Source organism: Pan paniscus, chromosome 6 (genome assembly GCF_029289425.2).
Source record: "Pan paniscus chromosome 6, NHGRI_mPanPan1-v2.0_pri, whole genome shotgun sequence".
In the NCBI taxonomy this organism is placed as follows: Eukaryota; Metazoa; Chordata; class Mammalia; order Primates; family Hominidae; genus Pan; species Pan paniscus.
The window spans coordinates 54,953,494-54,973,737 of record NC_073255.2 but is presented as its reverse complement, the minus strand read 5'-3'; the positions used below and the strand labels follow the sequence as shown (position 1 = coordinate 54,973,737).

Genomic DNA, 20,244 nt, shown 5'->3' with positions numbered 1-20,244 from the left:
ACCATGCCCGGCTAATTTTTTGTATTTTTAGTAGAGATGGGGTTTCACTGTGTTAGCCAGGATGGTCTCGATCTCCTGACCTTGTGATCTGCCCACCTCAGCCACCCAAAGTGCTGGGATTACAGGTGTGAGCCACTGTGCCCAGCCCTAGTATATCTAATTTTTAAGAAAAACAGAAAATTATAATGAAAGTACAGGTACATCTTTACATGCCCTAAATTATCTTTACTTCCCTTAAATTTGCCATGGTGTCCAGAGTAAGAACAGTAAGAGTTTTAAGTTCATTTTAGGAAACCACAACGGGTATCAGTTAACTGTCTACACACAAAATATCATTTAAATCACTAATGTATTGGTTCACTTAAAAGCTCTTTCACCTGGATAATTTCATCTTCCATGAACTACTATAAGAGGAAATGCAAATATTAGAATTTGGGGTAAAAGTTCACATCATCCTTACTGCAGCAAAAATGTTAAAACAGGCAAGATTCTAGCTTTGAAGAGTCAGGCACATAATCGTTAATCAGGCCAACTGTCAAGGGTGATATGTTTGGTACAATCAGAATGCCTATGCCCCATTGAAAGTCTTTACAATTTTGAGATATACTATTAAACAAGTGAGATTAAATTAGGTGGTTAGGCTGTCAGTTTTAAATCCTTCATCCAGATCATAGCATATCAAGTGACAGTTTTTAGTCCACCCATGATCACTCATTTCTTCATATCAAAAGTGATAACTCACTTGTAATTAGGCATTCTGTATTTAGTTGCTCAAAATTCATTCTGCAATGTATTTAAACCAACTGCTTAAGATTTATTTCTATCACAGCTCTGCTCCCATTAAGTAAATCCTTCCAGCAGCAGAAAAGTAGAGGCATGAGTCTCTTTCAATTTCTCTAAAACAAGTTCTGGCTATAAATGGCCTCTTAGGCTGTGTATGGGAAAATAATAACCCCCATAACTTTGTACTTAGAATGGATCCTTTACAAGAGACAGATTAACAAGAGAAAAACAGATGTTTATTAATATATTTCATTTATATATGAGGAACACCCAGAGAATGAGTAGATCTCAAAGAAGCGTCTTTGAATTCCAGCTTGTATAGCATCTTCAACAAAGACTAGGAAATTTTTAGAGATGTGACAAAGGAAAAGGACTCTGAGTCTCTACAGGCGGTAACTTGGGCTAAGCAAACAAATAGCAGACAAAAGATGGTTTAAAAAAAGCTAATATTAATTCCTCTGATATCATTTCAAGGCTAATGAGGGTCTGACGCTGTCTTCAGTGGTTAACCTTTGTTCTCCCTGGTAAAGGAGTGGGGCAGGATACCTTTTCTCTTTCTAATCTATGTCTTGCTTCTGGGTAAAAAGAGGGCAGGTGGACAGCTCTCCTGCATCTGCTGGTTCTTGTCTTCAGGGCAGCAATCCTTCATATTTGAGAAGGTATATTCTGGTCTCCCACACAGGATAGATGGTTTTGTATGTTTTGCTGAATTTAGGTGACACTATAAGATGATCTTCCAGTCTATTTTAGAAAGTAAATTTCATCTATGGTTGTTTCCTCTGTCCTTCCATCAAGCTTCTTTCTGAGGCTAAAGGCCTTACTTACCTTTAATTCCCACTAAGTGTGTATTGCATTTATCTCCCAATTAAGTTCCACACATCCATAAAATACTATCTGCTGACATTACTAGATCAAAGCAGTCCACTGAGGGCTTTACACGTCTTAACTCATGCATTCTCACTATCTGTTGTTCGAAACTGGGCCCCACATCTACCACCTGGCTCATAAAAAGGGCTTTTCGATCACAAACGCTATGCAAAGGTAAAAGCACGGGATTTGGGGCCCAACGATTCTCTCTCAGCTCTAGGATCTTGGACAAATAACTGATGTTCTTGAGGATGCCCTGCGTGGCTGTGTTGTCCTGAAGGGCCGGGGGCTGCACAGCACAGTCGGCGCGTGTAGGCCCCACCAGCTATGTGGAGACATAGGCTGACCCCTAGTCTACCACCCCGGCGGAAGTGGGAGCACGTCCATCAGGTCCGTTGTTCCGGTCCTCCGCCCGCCAACTTCCGGCTGCAGGTGGGCGCGCGTTGCCTAACGACCTTCCGCGCGGACGGTGGGCAGGCGACGGCGGCGTGTGGATGGAGGCCTACGCCCTTGGCCCAGCGCGGCGGGGCAGGCGGCGGACCCGGGCCGCCGGCTCCCTGCTCTCTCGGGCCGCCATCCTCCTCTTTATCTCCGCCTTCCTGGTGCAGGTGCCCTCATCAGGTGAGGGTCCGCGCCGCCCTGCCAGCTCCGCAGGTACAACCGCAGCTTCCCCCACTCTACGAATTGCCTTTTCTTGTGTCACGTGCATCCGTTTTATATAGAGACACCTTGCTCACTAATACGTGACAAGAAAGGCTTATTTTTTATGGAAGTCGTGCAAAGGCACTCTGCATTTGCATAGAGGAGTGAATGACAGGAAATTAAGGTATAGATGGATCACTACGTCACCCACAGTTGAAGTTTTACAATTAAATTGCTTTGTTAATAAACTCCCCAATTCAGTCAATGGGTCATCTGCCAGGTTTGCATTTCAGTGTGTGAACTCTAATGATGAGCTCAGTGTATTTCAAATAGGCAACCTGCTGCTTTCAAATTATCCGTGATGGTGGAGCGCCATCTATTGGTTTTAGCTGTGAAATACAGGAAATAATGCGATTTTAAAGTTTTGACCTCTGAAGAATTGAAGTACTTTTCTATACTGTTTTAAAAATACATTTAAGATACTGATGAACAAACACTGACGAAGGAAGTGAAAGTTTAATTGAACTGTTATTTAACTAGAAAGGTTTTGGCTGCATTCTAGACTCAAAATTCTAGACCCAAAATTGATAAAATCACAGAGATTTGCTTCAAATGAAAAAAGTTGTTCAAATAAAGAATAATGAAAAAAAGAAGTCCTCCAAGAATATAAATGTAAAAGGAATGTGGAGGTAGGTAGGGGATAGGGGAGGAGAAAGGAAACAAATGGAGTGAATAGAGATTTAAAAATCAAAGTCCAGGCATCAGGAATCCAAAGATTATTCTTCTGTAAGTATATGAATAGCCGATAGCCATCAATTGCCATGTAGGTGAAAGATGCTTCTTGGATATGGGTCATGGTCGTGTATTAGGTGTGAAAGGGTTTTTATTTTAAATTTTTACCTGGTGATCTTTTGATGAAATAATAAGATTAGACCTATGAGATATAAGAAATAGAATAAGCAGTTAGTATCTTGTAAGTGATGAATAGTGAAGACCTCTTATATAGCATTTTACGATTTATACAGTATTCTCATTTTCTGCAGTAACTGTAAGGATGGAATTGTTATTAGTCCCATTTTACATATAAGAAAACTGAAGCTCCTAGAGTTTAAAGTGATTTTCCTTAAACCAGTAAGTGGCAGAATTAGGATTTAAACTCAAGTCCTCTGGCTTTGATACCACATCCTTTTCTTTGCACTTTGCTATTCCTGTCTGCTAAAGGCTATTTGGGTATAATGCTTTATTGCATTTTTATACTGCCCCTCACACTATTATGCCCATCACATTTGCTCATTTAACAATGAAGACTATCAGAATATGTTTCACAATTATTATTTAATATTTACAATGTGCAAGGTACAGTGTTTGATACTGATTCTTGATAAGTTAACATAAACATTGATCCCACTATCAATGGAGCTTATAATCTAATAAGGAAAATGGTATGTGTGCATCAAGAACTATAGTATAAGCCAATGTCTACAAGGGTTTTTCTGATATTATCTTCTAGAATTTTTATAGTTTCAGGTCCTAGATTTAAGTCCTTAATTCATCTTGAGTTGATTTTTATGTAAGGTGAGAGATGAGGATCCAGTTTCATTCTTCTGCATGTGGCTTTCCAATTATCCCAGCACCATTTAGGCAAAGATTTCATGTCCAAGAACCCAAAAGCAAATGCAACAAAAACAAGGACAAATATGTCGGACTTAATTAAACTAAAGAGCTTTTGCACAGCAAACGGAACAGTCAGCAGAGTAAACAGACAACCCACAGAATGGGAGAAAACCTTCACAATATATACATCTGACAAAGGACTAATATCTGGAATCTATATCTAGAATCTACAAGGAACTCAAACAAATTAGCATGAAAAAAAACCCCAACAATCCCATCAAAAAGTGGGCTAAGGACATGAATAGGCAGTTCTCAAAAGAAGATATACAAATGGCCAACAAACATATGAAAAAATGCTCAACATCACTAGTTATCAGAGAAATGCAAATCAAAACCACAATGTGATACCACCTTACTCTTGCAAGAATGGCCATAATCAACAACAAAAAAAAATAGATGTTGGTGTGGATGCAGTGAAAAGGGAACACTTCTACACTGCTGGTGGGAATGTAAACTAGTACAACCACTATGGAAAATTGTGGAGATTCCCTAAAGAACTGAAAGTAGAACTACCACTGGATCCAGCAGTCCAACTACTGGTGTCTACCCGGAGGAAAATAAGTCATTATATGAAAAAGGTACTTGCACACACACGTTGATAGCAGCACAATTCACAGTTGCAAAAACATGGAACCAGCCCAAATGCCCATCAGTCAATGAGTGGATAAAGAAACTGTGGTGTATGGTATATGTGTATATATATATGTGTGTGTGTGTGTGTGCGTGTGTGTGTGTATATATATACACATATATACACATATATACGCATATATATACACAAATATATACACATATATGCGTATATATACACACATATATACACACATATATATACACATATATACACATATATACACATATATACACTCATATATATACACACACTCACACACACACATAAATATATATATGGAATACTACTCAACTATAAAAAGGAATGGATTAATGGCACTTGCAGCAACCTGGATGGGATTGGAGACTATTATTCTAAGTGAAGTAACTCAGGAATGCAAAACCAAACATTATATGTTCTCATTTATAAGTGGGAGCTAAGCTATGAGGATGCAAAGGCATGAGAATGATACAATGGTCTTTGGGGACTCGGGGGTGGGAGAAACGGTGGGATGGGGGTGAGGGATAAAAGACTACAAATTGGGTTTAGTGTTTATTATGTGATGGGTATACCAAAATCTCAAAAATCCTTACTAAAGAATTTATGTAACCGAATACCACCTGTTCCTCCAAAACTTCAGGAAATTAAAAACAAAGAACTATAGTACAATGTAGAATGAGTGTTATTAAAAAGGTGCTGGTGATGTACTGTGGCAGATAAGTGCTAAGGACAAACGAGGTTTGAAGGAGAAGGGACTTGTGATTTGGGTCTTGAATGGTGGGAGATTTGAACTTCTAATAATGAAGAGATTATTCTAAATGGCTTTAGAAAAAATCAGAGGTGAGATATAATATGGAGAAGCAGTACGTAGATTAAATTTATCAGATCATCTGAGGGGGAATAGAGTTGGAACAGTGATATCAACTGTCAGAGGAGATTGAATTATGGCTCTCCCCTTCAACCAATACCAAAGATACTGTAATAGTATACTTGAATATTTTAGAATATCTAATGAGACAAATTGTTGATCTCTTTTTTTTGATAGTTGGACACTTGGTTCGATTACCAAGAGCTTTTCGCTTGACCAAAGATTCAGTGAAAATAGTGGGATCAACACGTTTTCCAGGTATTCATAAATATATTTTCACTAATTTTTAAAAGTTATTAGCATTTGTTTAAATTTATCAGTCTTCTCCAAAAGGCTAATGCTCTTCATTTATCCTAGTCTCCTAAGGCCCTTTTCTTTCTACAGAAGTGGATTAAAGTTGTTTGCATATGGTTAGACTCATCCAGTTCTAATACTATATGCTGTAACTACATAAGTGTACAAAGAATAATTATTTCTAAAAGTTATCTAAAGTTGCCTGTGTGGATTTTTATTATATAATAATTAGCTATAATATTAAATGTATATAGTGCAAATATGGTAATACAAATCATACATATTTTGGATTCAAAGATTTGCAGTAGTCACATGAAGTATAGCAACTACAACTTGTTTTGGTGTTTTTTAAGTTGTGGCAAATTCACATGCCATAAAATTCTTCCTTTAAAGTGCACAATTCAATTGTTTTTAGTATATTGACAAGATTAGGCAACCATTGCCCCTATGTAATTTTACAACATTTTCATCACCCCAAAAAGAAAGACCTAATCCATTATGCAATCATTCTTCAGCCCTGAAAACTACTTATCTACTTTCTGTCTCTATAGGTTTGCCTGTTCTGGAAATTTCATATAAATGGAGTCATACACTATGTGCCCTTTTGTGTCTGTCTTTCACTTAGTATAATGTTTTTGAGGTTCAGCCATGTTATAGAGTGCATCAATACTTCATTCCTTTTTAGGGTGGGATAATACTCACTTCTCTACCTATGAGTAACTCTATGTTTAATATTTTGAGGAGCTGCCAAACTTTTTTTTAAAGAGCCTAAGCTATTTTACTTTCACACCAGCAATGTATGAGGGTTCAGATTTTCCAGTATCCTAAACATTGTTATTGTCCATCTTCTTTTTTTATAGCTATCCTACTATGTGTAAACTGGTATCATTGTGGTTTTGATTTGCATTTCCCTAGTGACTAATGATGTTGTAACTCTTCATGTGTTTTGTGGCTGTATGGATATGTCATTTGTAGAAATGCCTATTCAAGTCCTTTGCCCATTTTAAAATTTGGTGGTTTTCTTTTTGTTGTTGAATTATAGAGTTCTTTATATATTCTATATATTGGATACATGATTTGCAAATATTTTTCCCATTCAGTGGATTGTGTTTTCACTTTCTTAATGTGTGCTTTGAAGCATATGTTTTAAACTTTGGTAAAGAAGTCTAATTTCTATTTTTTATTTGGTGCTGGTGCTTCAGGTATCATATCTAAGAAATTATTGCCTAATCACTGGTCACAAAGTGTTATTCCTATGTTTCTTTATAAGAATGTTGTAGTTTTAACTCTGACATTTAGGCCTCTGATCTATTTTGAATTAATTTTTGCATATGGTGCAAGGTAGAGGTCATGCTCATTCTTTAGCACATGGCTATCGAGTTGTTTTATCACCATTTGTTGAAGAGATTATTCTTTTTCTTTTCAATTGGCTTGGCACTCGTATTGAAAAGCAGTTGGCCCCAGATGTATGGGTTTATTTTTGGACTTTAAATTCTATACCATTGATTTATATGTCTGTTCTTACGCTGATACTTTGCTATCTTGATTATTGTTGCTTATAATAAGTTTTGAAATTATTAAGTGTGAGTCCTTCAAATTTGTTCTTTTCAAGATTGCTTTGTCTTCCCTGGGTCCCTTGCAATTCCATATTAATTCTAGAATCAGCTTGTCAATTTCTGCAAAAAAGTCTATTGAGATTTTAACAGGGATTTCATTGAATCTGTAGATCAATTTTAGGAGTATTGTCACCTTAACAATATTAAGTCTTCCAATCTATGAACTTGGGGGGTCTTTCCATTATTTCAATTTATTTAGATCTTTAATTTCCCTCAATTATATTTTATAGTTTTCAGTATGCAAGTGTTACATTTCTTCTGTTAAATTTACTCCTAAATATTTTATTACTTTCAATGCTATTGTAAATAAATGGTTTTATTTAGTTAGTTTTTGGATTGTTCATTGCTAGCATAAAGAAACACAATTGATATTTTCATACTGATGTTGTGTAAAACTGATATAAGTTTTCACCCTTAAGTATGATGTTAGCTGTGAGTTTTTTGTAGATGCCCTTAATCAGGTTTAGGGAGTTCCCCTCAATTCCTAGTTTGTTGAGTTCTTTTATTGTGAAAGGGGTTGAATTTTGCTAAATGCTTTTTCTCCATGTATGGCGACGATAATGTGTTTTTTGTTCTTTATCTTGTTAATATGATGCATCACATTGATTTTTGTATTTTGAACTTGCTTTGCATTCCTGGGATAAATTCCAGTTGATTATGATGTATAATCCTTTCTTATGTTGCTAGATTTGGTTGCTAGTGTTTTTAGGATTTTTATGGCTATGTTCATAAGGAAAATTGGTCTGTAAATTTCTTGTGATGCCTTTGATTTTGGCTTCATAGAACAAGTTGGTATGTAATGACCTCCTCTTCTATCTTTTGGAAGAGTTTGTGAAGGATTGTTGTTAATTCTGTTAATTGTTTGGTAAAATTCACCAGTGAATTCATTTGGTGCTGGACTTTTCTTTTTGGGAGGTTTTTTGATTACCAGTTTAATCACTCATTTAAGACCTATTCAGACTTTCTATTTCATTATGACTTTTTATGAGAAACTATTAATCAAAGGTTACTTGTGTGGGATAAGTTGCTTCTCTCTTGCTGCTGTCAAGATTATCTCCTTGTTTATGGATTTTGTCAGTTTGATTGTGATGTGTCTGGCTATGGATTTCCTTTAAGTTTATCATAATTGGAGTTAATTGAATTCTTGGATACGTGGATTCATGTTTTCAATCAAATTTGGGATTTTTTGCGATTATTAAAAAAATTCTTTTTCTCTCTCTCCCCTCTTTCAGGACTCTGATTATGCATACATTGATATGCTTAATGGTTTTTCACAGGTCTCTGAGTTATTGATCTTTATTCTTTTTTTCTTTTTCTCAGACTGGGTAATCCCATGTTGACCTGTCTTCAAGTTTGCAGATTCTTCTGCCTTCTCGGTTTGCTATTGATTCCTTCTAGTTAATTTCCCATTTCAGTTATTGTACTGTTTAATCTGCAGTTTATTAAAAATAATTTTTGTATCTTTACTGATATCTTCTACTTGGAATATCATACATTCTTTATTACATTTAGACATGGTTTTCTTTGATCATATATAAAATATCTAACTTAAAATATTTATCCAGTAAGTTCAACCTAATGATCTTTCTCCAATATTTGGCCTTCCTTGGAGTCTGTTTCAGTGGGCTACCTTTTTATGCATATGGCCATATTTTCTTGGGTTTCTGCATGTCTCATATTTTTAGTTGAAAACTTGACATTTATAATAATATAACATAGCAACACTGGAAATAAGATTCTTTCTACTTCCCAGAGTGTGATGTTGTTGCTGTTTGCTGATATCGTGTATTTGTTCAGTGAGTTTCTGAACTAATTGTGTAAGTTATGTATTCTTTATCCCATAACCACTGAAATCTCTGCTTAATTAGCTTAGGTAGGCTAATGATTGGACAGAGTTTTCATTAAACATCTTGAACTAGTTAGTCTCCTAGTCTTTGCTGAGGGTGTCTTTGTGCACGTTGTGACGTACCTTTCAGTTAGTTGGCAACTCTACCTTATCATTCAGTTTATGCCGTGCAGAACCTCAATTTCAGCCAAAAGAGAGAACTTAAGGCCTCTTCATCTTTATTGAGCATACAGATTGTTCTGGGCATGTACACAGTCCTTTGCATGCATGTGTCCTGCTACTTTTTCAGGAATGTTCAGAACAAGTCAAAGTTCCTGTGGACATGACATTCCCCAGCTTTTCCTCTTAAGGTTTTTGGTTAACCTATTGTTTTCCCCAATTGTTGCTCAGTGTATCAGGCAGTCACAAAGTTAAATGAGGGCCTCTAATTGTTTTTAACGAATTCTTTTGGGGAAAAGGCTTTTTGCAGTAGGCAAAGTCCAAATCAGGTCAAGTATGGGCAGCCTTTAATACGAGGTCTTCCAGGATGTTGACTGACAGTTTACATACTGATAGTACTCTGGGAGGGAGGCTTTGAAGGCATTCTTACCATGCCTGCCCCCTCCATTGGCTGCCAGGCTGCTGGTTCTCACTGTGATTGTAAACTGTTGGTTGTCATGGCTCCTTATTGCAGAGCTGGAGAAGGAGGCATGGGAATCAGGCACGTTAAAATACTACAAGCTCACTGTTCCTACTGATTTTAATTAGTTCCTTAGGGATGCTGGAACAAAAGAACCACAGACAGGGTGGCTTAAACAACAGAAATTATTGTCTTACAGTTATAGAGGCTAGAAATCAAAAATCAAAGTATTGGCAGAGTTGGTTTCTTCTGAAGACTTTGAAGAAAGAATCTGTTCCAGATATTTGTCTTTGGCTTTTAGATTGCCATCTTTTCCCTATCACTCTGTATCCTCTTCCCTCTGTATTTGTCTGTGTTTCCAAATTTCCCCTTTTTATAAGGAGATCAGTCATATTGGATTTTTACTCAGCCTGATGACTTCATTTTAACCTGACTTCCTCAGTAAAGACTATTTCTAAATAAGTTTATATCCTGAAGTACTGGAGATTAGGACTTCAACATATTAATAAGAGAGGGAGGACACAATCAACCCATAAATCAGATCCAGTTGTTTTTCTTGAATAAATGTTTTCTGGATTGCTGTATTTGATTAATTTTGAGTTTGAGTTCTGGAAATGTTTTTTCTGATAATTTCTACATTTTTCCTCATGACTTTTATGAAGGAGGTAATTTTTGGAGTTCCTTATTCTGCCATTTGTATTGATCTCCCCAATGACAACTTTTAAAGCTGAATTATAAAACGTTATCTGGGTAACTAATTTCCCTTTCATTTTCTTTTATTGTATAATATTAAATTTATTCTTAAAATAGATTACCATTCCAATTGACTAGGTAGTTCTTATATCACTGAGTAGATTATTATATGATATTTCGTTGGTTTTGGCCCATAATATACTGACTGCATGATTTTTTGTGCCCACCATTTCTTCTGTCATGTAAGGTCTTGGCGTCTGTCTGTGTTGGCCACTTTTCAGATTTGTGACCCTCTTTTTAACTCGTTCACCTTTTACATATTCTTTTCAGTTCAGTTAGTTTTCCATTTTCATTAATTCATGTATTAATTAATTCACTGAGCCTTTATTTACATTTTGTTGAACTTTTAGTTTATTCTATTTTTTTTGGTGTGTGTAATAAATACCATTTTGTATTTTTTTTTTTTTTTTTTTGGTAAATGTTCAGAAGTTTTCTGGGACTGTATTATCCAGGAGAAGAGGTTTTAGCATCATAGGACCTGAGCATTCTCATTCTCACTAACTTTGCTCTTCAAAAAGGCTGCACCAGTTCACACTTCCTTCAGTGGTGCTTGGGGGGGTCCCATTTTCCCACATCCTTATCAGCACAAAATTTTACCCAACTTTTTCCATTTTTGGTAAGCTGAAGATTAAGTTGCCTCTGCCCATTCTTTTCTTTGTTGTTTTCAAAGGAGTTCTTTTTCATATTGTTTATATTCCAGTTATAAATGCATTATTAACTTTGTTGCAAATATCCTCTCCCTACAGTCAAATTTGTTAACTTTGCCTATGCTATACAGGATCGAACAGAAAGTGTTACCATTTAAGAAGTTGAGTTCAGTATTTTTATATTTGTGCTTTTTGCATTAAGATAATTTTCTATAACTGGTTCAGACATAAAGGTATTATTTTCTTTAAATAATTACTTGCCTTCAGTTATTCAGTGTACCTGGAATTTATTTTTATATACGGTAAGAGGTATAAATCTAAGTTTACATTTGCATATATTTTGAGATAACTTTTAACTATAATTTATTGATAATCTATATTTTCTCCAGCGATTTTAGGTACCTATTCTACCACATACATATCAGTTATTTATGCCAATTTGATTTTTTCCCTCGACCCATTATTTGTTCCTACACCAGACCTCTCTTTTTTTATTTAGTGTAAATGTTAATATATCTCAGTAACTCTTATTGCTAGTCCCTCCTCTTTGCTTTTCTGTTATAGAATTCTTTCAGATATTTATGAAGCTTTAATCTTCCAAATGGATTGTAGAATCAGTATTGAAGAGCTTCTTAAATAATTTCTTCTGGGATTTTGCTTATGTGTTGATAAATAAATTTGGGAATAAATTGACATCTTTAAAGTTATGTGTATGCAATCATGATTATGGCATTTTGTTCTAATTTTATGTCTTTTGTTAGAGCCTGAAGATGTTTCCCACAGAGGTCTTACTTGATGATAGAGTGACTTTTGTTTATTGTACTCTAAATATTATCTTCTTTCCTATAAAATGGTTTAATGCATTATTGTTGATGTAGAGGAATATTATTTGTTTTTGTATGTTGATCTTGCATTGGGAAACTCTTCTGGATTCATTTATATTTGCTGTGAAATAGGTACAGGGGTTAGTGGGGGCGAGAGGAAGGGTACAGTCATGGTATGAAGTACTGTCAAGCCAAAGCACAAAGGATATACTTATGCCGAGTCTCCAAAGATGAGGAGGAATTTATATCAATAAAATCACAAAAGAATGATGCTGTGTGCTGCTATGGCATGGTTAGGGCAGAGGGTGTGAAAAGAGGTATAGTGAGATATATGCAAAAGATCATGGAGAGTAGGGCCAGTAAATCATGCTGAGGAGTGAAAATTTATGGGGTAAGCATTTATTAAAGAAGTTAGGCAATCTATTAATGCAAGCATTTCATTAAAGTATTCAAAAAGAAAAAAAATCACCTCAATCAATATAGAAAAAACATTTCTTAAAATTCAGTGCTGATTTATGTTTATGATAAAAACAAATAACCAAGAACAGAGGGGATCTTTCTTAACCTGTGGAAAGGTATGTACCTAAAAGTACTTTCAGTAAACATCATGCTTTATGGTAAAACTTTAGAGGAAGTCTCTTAAAAGTCAAAGAGAATTTTGATTCTCTTTATTTTACTCGATCACAGAAATCTTTGTATACAGTGTATCAGTGAAGAGTTGGCATGCAGTGTCTAAAGGGTTGTTGCAACCTTTCCTAAAAGTTTACTTATGAGTAAACTTAAAACAATGGAATCTTTACCGGGTTCCTTTTGTATCTCCTAAAGGATACAATTTTTGCTTACTTATCAGGATTTAAATTTCAAAGCAAATGGAACAAAATGCTTTAATATTTAAAATCAATAAAAGCATAAATTTGCTAACTTTTTAATCACTTTATCATTTTTATTCAGTACATCATGCTACATCATTGTGAATAATGCATTATTCTGCTAATCTAAACAATTTTTAAGCTCTAATCATGTTTGGTGTCTTTACAAAACAGATAAAGTGTAGATATAGTATTATCTTAATACTTTGTTATTGAAATAATATTCTGAGAATAAAACAGGTTAGTGTATATGAGCTCTGAATGAAAAGTACTAACACATTATGCTCAGGTTGGGGATACATGTACACACACATACATGCATACACATGTATACATACAAATACATAATATATTTTTAATGTTAATTACATAGAATGCAATGAAATTTAGTTTTTATCAAGTAATAGGAGCAATAATTCAAAGTACTCTTATTATTGCATGTAACCCAAACTACAAAAGTGTACATTATAGAGAAAGAAAAGAAGATAAAATACTATTGGAACATTTTAAATATTGTATTTTCAGTGAAAGCATATGTCATGCTCCATCAAAAGAGTCCACACGTGTTATGTGTAACGCAACAACTGCGAAATGCTGAACTGATAGACCCATCATTCCAATGGTATGGGCCTAAAGGAAAAGTTGTTTCAGGTAGGATTTTGTTTCAATTATTGTAATTAAATAAATGTATCTGAATTGTGTGCAACACAAAAAGAATGTTTGTATCTCATACATATTTATGTTATTTCCTCAATTCTTTTTCTCGTGATTTCCTTTTGGAGTTAGAGCTAACAATGTAGATAGTGTTCCCATTTTTACATATTTTATTTTGATACAGGGACATACTCTAAGAATGAACTGTTTGGGGGGTTCTCAAAGCATCTATAATCCCCCAAAGGTACTTTTTTTCACTTAAAAAATACTGTTTGTATGACTGATTTGATCAGTATTTCCTCTAGTCAACTTCTTGTTTTTTAATCCTGAAATACAGATTTTACTTTTTACTTTTATTCTAATTTTCTGATTGGATAAAAGCTGATTTTTAACACTGTAGTTTTAAAAAACTACAGTTAACTTAGCTGGCTTTGTTTCTTGCCTTGCAAAAAATATAGATTAATGAATTTTCATTTTGAAGATCTGTTCAGTCATTTTTGCATACCCTCAGAGAAAGTTTTCCTTTATTGCTCTATTTACCATGTTTTCTTTCCTTTCTTTTTAAAAATCTTACTGCTATTTTGAGATCGTGCCTGTGGATAGAAACTTACAGGCTTATTTTATTTTCTTGGATGAAGGAGAGCAATATATTTATACAAAGACTTGCTAAAGAAACATAGGAAATACTAATTTTTTAATATGTTTTAATTCATATTTATATAGCTAACAGATCTCAGCTGTACGTTTCTGTGGTATTTATGTTGATACTAAAATAGGTAATTTTAAAGAGTTAATCTCCTCTTTGGGTCAGTCTGTGTTTTTCTTAGGACAAATTATTCATCATTCATTTAGTGAATGACTACTTGGTGGAAGCCGCTGTGCTAGGTTTTATGGGGGATAGAAAGATCAGACATAACCTCTGCCTCACTACACTAGCAAAGTAGGAATGATTGTGCAATTTGTTCATAGGATCAGCAGGGCTCAACAACAGAAATTCTGATAGGTTTTGCAGCTTATATAATCAGAGAAGTGATCTAGGCGTAAAAGCACCCAATAGTGGAAATACAATCAAATTTTATTTTTATCACTCTCTAATAGTAGCACATAATGTAATAGAAACATGTGTTTTAAATATGTTTTACATTTTATATTGAAACTCTGCAAGTTGAAAAATAGAAACATTTAAGCAATGAATTTTTTTATTGTCATTTGTTGCTCATTTGATTTGGAAATTGAAATTGAAATTTTTTCTTCTCCGAGGTGCGATGCCAGGTCTTGCAGTTTATATTGCAAAATATAGTATGAAATTCAATTTATCCTTTAAGTAGGAGCAATATTTATTTTACTCACTCTTATAATAGAAAAGTAGGTATTCATAAATGTAGTTATTTCCAGGTAAAGATATAATCCTGTTACTACATTGGTTTTTATCTTTATAAAAACTGTTCTCAGGGAATTCTGGTATTTTAACTTTATGATTATATTATGGTTTTCAATACAGTATTTTATCATAGGTCACTGTCTACCAGTTGTAAAACTTATTAAGAACAGTATACTTTTTATTTCAGAAAGGACTGGAAGAGGTCTAATTTCTTAAAGTTTGAAGAACAGAGAAGCTTTTTGGACTGTAGTTTAAACTACACTGTACTTATCATTTTATGGATATCTCAAAGATAGTTTCCCTTGATTTGAGCCAAATAAATCATGTAATTATGTGATTACTTGTACATTCCTTTGGAGAAAATACTCAAGTTGTTTAGATGTGTTATGAAACATAGGGAGCAAGTCTTAGATTTGGTGTCTCTCTTTTTCTCTGTTTCTTGAAAATTTAGTATTGTTTATTTAAAAAGATAATTGCATTTATTGCAACAAGTTCTGTACCTCCCACTCTGACCCTAATCCTGTTCTGGTGAATTAACTCTTTTTGGTGTGGGGACTTTTCCTGCTTTTCTAAATATTCACACAAACATGTATAAGTACTCACACATGTGTTCAGCTTTCCTACATCAAGCTATTAACATATCATTTACCTTACATAGTTGCCATTTTGTGTGTGTGTAGTGAGAACATTTGAGATTTACTCTCATAAAATTTCAAGTATACAATACATTATTGTTAACTGTATTTACCATTCTATACATTAGGTCTCCTGAACTTATTCATCTTATAACTGAAATTTTATACTCTTGGACCAAGAACCACATGTCTCCAACCCCCCAGTCCCTGGTAACCACCATTCTACCCTATATTTGTGGTAGGGTGGAGTGTGAATGTGACTTTTGTATGAGTATTAGTGTGACTTTTTTAGATTCCACGTATTTCAGTTTCTGCCTTATTTTACTTAGCACAGTGAATTTTATAAAAATAATAAATACATAAGATTACTGTGTCAGATATTATTCTAACAATTTACACATATTAATTTTAACAATGACCTTTTGCAGTAATTACAGCCACTTTCTCCATTTTATAAATGGGAAAACAAAAGCATTAAGAGAATAAGGTACTTTCCTAAAGTCATTATGTCTGAAGTCTTTTATCAGAGTTCATAGATATAATCTCAATGAGGTAGGAACACACCATTTTATGAATTTTGGTAGATTGTATCTTTCAAGGAATTTGTCCAACATTGGATTTTTAAATGTGTTGTATTTATATGCATAAAGTAGTTTGTAATATTTTGTGTTATCTCTTTATAGATAACAGATTTCTGGTTTTCAGAATCTATAGGGATGTGTCCTCATTCACTCCTGATGTTGGTTGTGTCTTCTCTCTCTTTTTTTTTTGTTCTCTCTTACTAGTGATGTTGAGTATCTTTTCTATGCTTGTTGTCCGCATGTCTCACTTCTTTTGAGAAGTGTCTATTCATGTCTTTTGCCCATTTTTTAGTGGAGTTGCTTGATTTTTGTTTGTTTTGTTAAGTTCCTTATAGATTCTGGTTATTAGACTTCATGGGAGGCATAGTTTGCAAACATTTTCTCGCATTCTGTAGGTTGTTTGTTTACTCTGTTGATAGTTTCTTTTACTATGCAGAGCTCCTTAGTTTAATTAGTTTCCACTTGTCTGTTTTTGTTTGTCTTGCAATTGCTTTTGGAGTCTTGTTCATGAAAGCTTTGCCAGTGCCTATGTTCAGAGTGGTGTTTCCTAGATTTTCTTTTAGTATTTTTATTGTTTTAGGTCTTACACTTAAGTCTGTTAAAAATTTTTCTTAAGAGTATTATTATTTTTTTAAATTTAGGTACATAGTAGGTGTATATGTGTATGGGGTGGATAAGATGTTTTGATACAGGCAGTCAATGTGAAATAAGCACATCATGGAGAATGGGGTATCCATCCCCTAAAGCATTTATTCCTTAGGTTACAAATATTCCAATTACATTCTTTAAGTTATTTTAATATATGCAATTAAGTTATTATTGACTATAGTCATCCTGTTATGCTATCAAATAGTAGGTCTTATTCATTTTTTCTATTTTTTTGGTACCCATTAATCATCCCCACTTCCCCCCAAAACTCTCCACTACACTTCCCAGCCTCTGGTAACCATCCTTCTACTCTCTATGTCCATGAGTTCAATTGATTTGATTTTTAGATCCTACAGACAAGTGAGAACATGCAATGTTTGTCTTCTTATGACTGCTTATTTCACTTAACATAATGATCTCCAGTTCCAGCCATGTTGTTGCAAATGTCTGGATCTCATTCCTTTTTATGGCTGAACAGTACTCCATTGTGTATATGTACCACATATTCTTTATCCGTTCATCTGCTGATGGACATGTAGTTTGCTTCTAAATCTTAGCTATTGTAAGCAGTGCTGCAACACACAGGAATGCAGATACCTCTTCAATATATTGATTTCCTTTCTTGTGGGTATGTACCAAGAAGGGAGATTGCTGGATCATATGTTAGCTCTGTTTTTAGTTTTTTGAGAAGCCTCCAAACTGTTCACCATAATGGTTGTACTAGTTTACATTCCCACCAACAGTGTACAAGGGTTCCCCTTTGTCCACATCCTCACCAGCACTTGTTATTTCCTGTGTTTTGGATATAAGCCATTTTAACTGGTGAGATGATACCTCTTGTAGTTTTGATTTGCATTTCTCTGACGATTAGTGATGTTGAGCACCATTTCATAGGCCTGTTTGCCATTTGAATGTCTTCTTGAGAAATGCCTATTCACATCTTTTGCCAATTTTCTTTATCAGATTATTAGGTTTTTTTCCTATAGTTGTTTGAACTGCTTGTATATTCTGGTTATTAATCCTTGTCAAAGGGGGTAGTTTGCATATATTTTCTCCCATTTTGTGGATTGTCTCTTCACTTCATTGATTGTATCCTTTGCTATGCAAAACCTTTTTAGCTTGATGCAATCCCATTTGTCTGTATTTTCTTTGGTTGCCTGTGCTTGTGGGTTATTGCTCAAGAAGTCTTTTCCCAGACCAGTGTCCTGGAGATTTTCCCCAATGTTTATAATAGTTTCAGAGTTTGAGGTATTAGATTTAACTCTTTAATCTATTTTGATTTGATCTTTGTATATGGCAAGAGATAGGGATCTGGTTTCATTCTTCTGCATATGGATATCCAGTTTTCCCAGAACCACTTATTGAAGAGACTGTCTCTTCTCCAGAGTATGTCCTTGGCACCTTTGTCAAAAAATGAATTCACCGTAGATGTGTGGATTTGTTTCTGGGTTCTCCATTCTATTTCATTGGTCTATGTGTCTGTTTTTATGCTAGTACCATGTTGTTTTGGTTAGTATAGCTCTATAGTATAATTTGAAGTCAGATAATGTGATTCCTCCAGTTTTGCTCTTTTTGCTCAGGATAGCTTTGGCTATTCCTGGGTCTTCTGTGGTTCCATATAATTTTTAGGGTTGTTTTTTCTATTTCTGTGAAGAATGTTGTTGGCATTTTGATAGGGATTGCATTGAATCTCCAGATTGCTTTGTATAGTTTGGACATTATAATAATATTGATTCTTTCAATTCATGAACACGGAATTTTTTTTTTCATCTTTTGATGTCCTCTTCAGTTTCCTTCATCAGGTGTTTTATAGTTTTCATTATAGAGATCTTTCACTTTTTTGGTTAATTCCTAGATGTTTAATTTTATGTATGGCTGTTGTAAATGGGATTACTTTTTTATTTCTTTTTACATTGTTCACTGTTGGTATATAGAAATGCTACTGATTTTTGTATGTTGATCCTGAAATTTTACCTGCTTATTGGTTATAATAGTTTTTTCTTGAAGTCTTTAGGTTTTTCCAAATATAAGATCATATCACCAGCAAACACGGATAATTTGACTTCTTTCTTTCCAATTTGGATGCCTTTGTATCTATCTTGTCTGATTGCTCTAGCCAGGACTTCCAGCACTATGTTGAGTAACAGCGGTGAGTGGGTATCCTTGTTGTGTTCCAGATCTTAGAGGAAAGGCTTTCAGTTTTTCTCCATTCAGTATGATACTGGCTGTGGTCTGTTGTATAAGGCTTTTATTATTTTGAGGTGTGTTCCTTCTATACTCAGTTTTTTTTGGGTTCTTATCATGAAGGGATGTTGAATTTTATCAAATGCTTTTTCAGCATCAATTTTGAAGTTTAATCAAAACATGATCGTTCATGTTTTTATCCTTCATTCTGTTAACATGATATATCACGCTGATTGATTTGGTATATTGGAACCATCCTTGCATCCCAGGAATAAGTCCCACTTGGTAATGATAAATGATCTTTCTAACCTTTTGTTGAATTCAGTTTGCTAGTGTTTTGTTGAGGATTTTTGCATCAATATTCATCAGAGATATTGACTTGTAGTTTTCTTTTTATGATGTGTTTTTGTCGGGTTTTGGTATAAGGGTAATACTGGCCTTGTAAAATAAGTTTGGAAATATTCCCTCTTCTTCTATTTTTCAGAATTGTTTGAGTAGGATTGGTATTATTTCTTCTTCAAATGTTTCGTTTAATTCAGCAGCAAAGCCATTGAGTCCTGGGCTTTTCTTTACTTGGAGAGTTTGTATTAAGGCTTCGATCTTGTTACTTATTATTGGTCTGTTCAGCTTTTGAATTTCTTCCTGATTCAATCTTGGTAGGTTGTATGTATCTAGGAATTTGTCCATTTCTTCTGGATTTTCCAATGTATTGGCATATAGTTGCTCATAGTAATCACTAATGATCCTTTGAATTTCTGCAGTATCAGTCATAATGTCTCCTTTTTCATTTCTGACTTTATTTGGATCTTCTCTCTTTCCTAGTCTGGCTAAAGGTTTGTCAATTTTGTTTAACTCTTCAAAAAACCAACTTTTTGTTTTATTGATCTTTTGTATTTTTTATCACTTCAAATTCATTTATTTCTCCTCTGATCTTTATTATTTCTTCTACTAATTTTGGGTTTGGTTTGCTCTTGCTTTTCTAGTTCTGCAAGATGCAATGTTAGATTATTTGAAGTTTTTCCCCTTTTTTCAATGTAGGCACTTAAATAGCTATAAAATTACCTCTCTTAGTACTGATTTTGCTGTATCCCATAGGTTTTGGTATGTTGTGTTTCCATTAACATTTATTGCATGAAAATTTTCAATTTCATCCTTAATTTCTTTAACGACCCCACTGGTCATTCAGGAGCATATTGTTTAATTTCTATGTATTTGTATAGTTTCTAAAATTCCTCTTATTATTTAT

At 34.3% G+C, this 20,244-nt stretch overlaps 1 protein-coding gene across 13 annotated transcripts in view; it reads left to right on the top strand.

Moving 5' to 3' along the window:
• The first annotated feature begins 2,066 nt into the window (after positions 1-2,066).
• ZPBP (zona pellucida binding protein) overlaps positions 2,067-20,244 on the top strand; it is a 261,637-nt gene continuing 243,459 nt past the window's right edge. For 2 of the 13 annotated variants that reach the window (XM_024929567.3, XM_055115934.1), the window contains exons 1-3: positions 2,087-2,304; positions 5,625-5,705; positions 13,441-13,566. In XM_024929567.3, coding sequence (XP_024785335.1) covers positions 2,145-2,304; positions 5,625-5,705; positions 13,441-13,566 — 367 coding nt within the window. In that variant the 5' untranslated portion in view covers positions 2,087-2,144. Of the gene's footprint in view, positions 2,305-5,624; positions 5,706-13,440; positions 13,567-20,244 lie in introns of all 13 variants that reach the window. The other 11 variants (XR_008626248.1, XR_008626249.1, XM_055115936.2 and 8 more) reach the window with 10 other exon arrangements.